This window comes from Buceros rhinoceros, unplaced genomic scaffold, assembly GCF_000710305.1.
Source record: "Buceros rhinoceros silvestris isolate BGI_N320 unplaced genomic scaffold, ASM71030v1 scaffold8712, whole genome shotgun sequence".
NCBI classification, from domain to species: Eukaryota; Metazoa; Chordata; class Aves; order Bucerotiformes; family Bucerotidae; genus Buceros; species Buceros rhinoceros.
This window is the reverse complement of record NW_010400633.1, coordinates 3,362-4,314: the sequence shown is the minus strand read 5'-3', so window position 1 is coordinate 4,314 and position 953 is coordinate 3,362. Positions and strand designations below refer to the sequence as shown.

At 62.7% G+C, this 953-nt stretch overlaps 1 protein-coding gene across 1 annotated transcript in view; it reads left to right on the top strand.

The window, feature by feature from the left end:
• Window positions 1-953, top strand: part of PKD1 (polycystic kidney disease 1 (autosomal dominant)) — a gene marked incomplete at both ends in the record, with an annotated part of 51,034 nt that overhangs the window by 47,074 nt on the left and 3,007 nt on the right. Inside the window, one exon of the mRNA XM_010131951.1 lies at window positions 126-294. Within this exon, the coding sequence (XP_010130253.1) occupies window positions 126-294 (169 nt within the window). The remainder of the gene's footprint in view (window positions 1-125; window positions 295-953) is intronic.

The following is a 953-nucleotide window of genomic DNA, read 5'->3' as shown; positions in this document are numbered from 1 at the left end:
GGGAGGCAGGTTTGGCGTTGCAGTGTGTGTATTGGTGAGCTCTGCTCCTGCAGAGGTGACCTGGGGTGACCGATCACGGGGGTTTACGCTAATGAGGGAGGTTGATGGTGTCGGTCTTGTTGCAGCCGAGTGCCAACGCAGTGCGCAGGACGTTCTCCACAGCATGGGCGCAGCTGCCTGCAGGAACTGCACCGACCCGCACAGCTTCTCCACCGCTGACTACGCAGCTGGCTGGGAAACGGCGGCCGGGAACGGGACGGCTGCGTGGTCCCACTCACCACCCGACCTGACGGGGTAAGGAGCTGCCCAGCCTGCAGCTACCCCCTGCTCCATCCTCCAGGGACGTGGCATCGTCACCATTGATTCGGTGCCTAGGGTGGTTCCCAGCCCTCGCCTCAGCAAGGCCAAGGGCAGCCCCAGAGCCCGGCAGAGCAAATAAACACAGACGTGCCAAGCACCTCCCCTGAACACGATGCGCTGGCACTGTCGATGGCGGGGGGCATGGAGCTGCCTCCCCCCACTTCCCCGGAGATGGGCATGTCACCTTGGGCTGATGAATGGCAGCGTCCTGCTGTTCTCAGGGGCCCAGAGGCAGAGGGTTCAGCTCTCCAGCTTCAGGGGCAGCGACAAGCTGCAAAATGAGGTGACCCAGCTGCCACGGAGCCTGCAGAGCAGCACGAGCTCCCCGTGGCCTTACCCAGCACTCTGGACCGTAAAGCACTGATGGTTTGTGCTCTGGTTTGTTCCTGGATGTGGCAGTGCTGGTGTCTGGGGCACCACAGGGCTTGGGGCTGCTCTGAGGCTGGGAACAGCAGGACAGATGGGCGCACTGGGACAAATCAGTGCGCTGGGATGGGCCACTGTGCATCTGCTTGTGAAATGAATGGTGAGGCAGCCGGGATCAGTGGCTGCATCTGCCCCCTTGCCTGCCACGTAGGAGAGCACACCAGTGG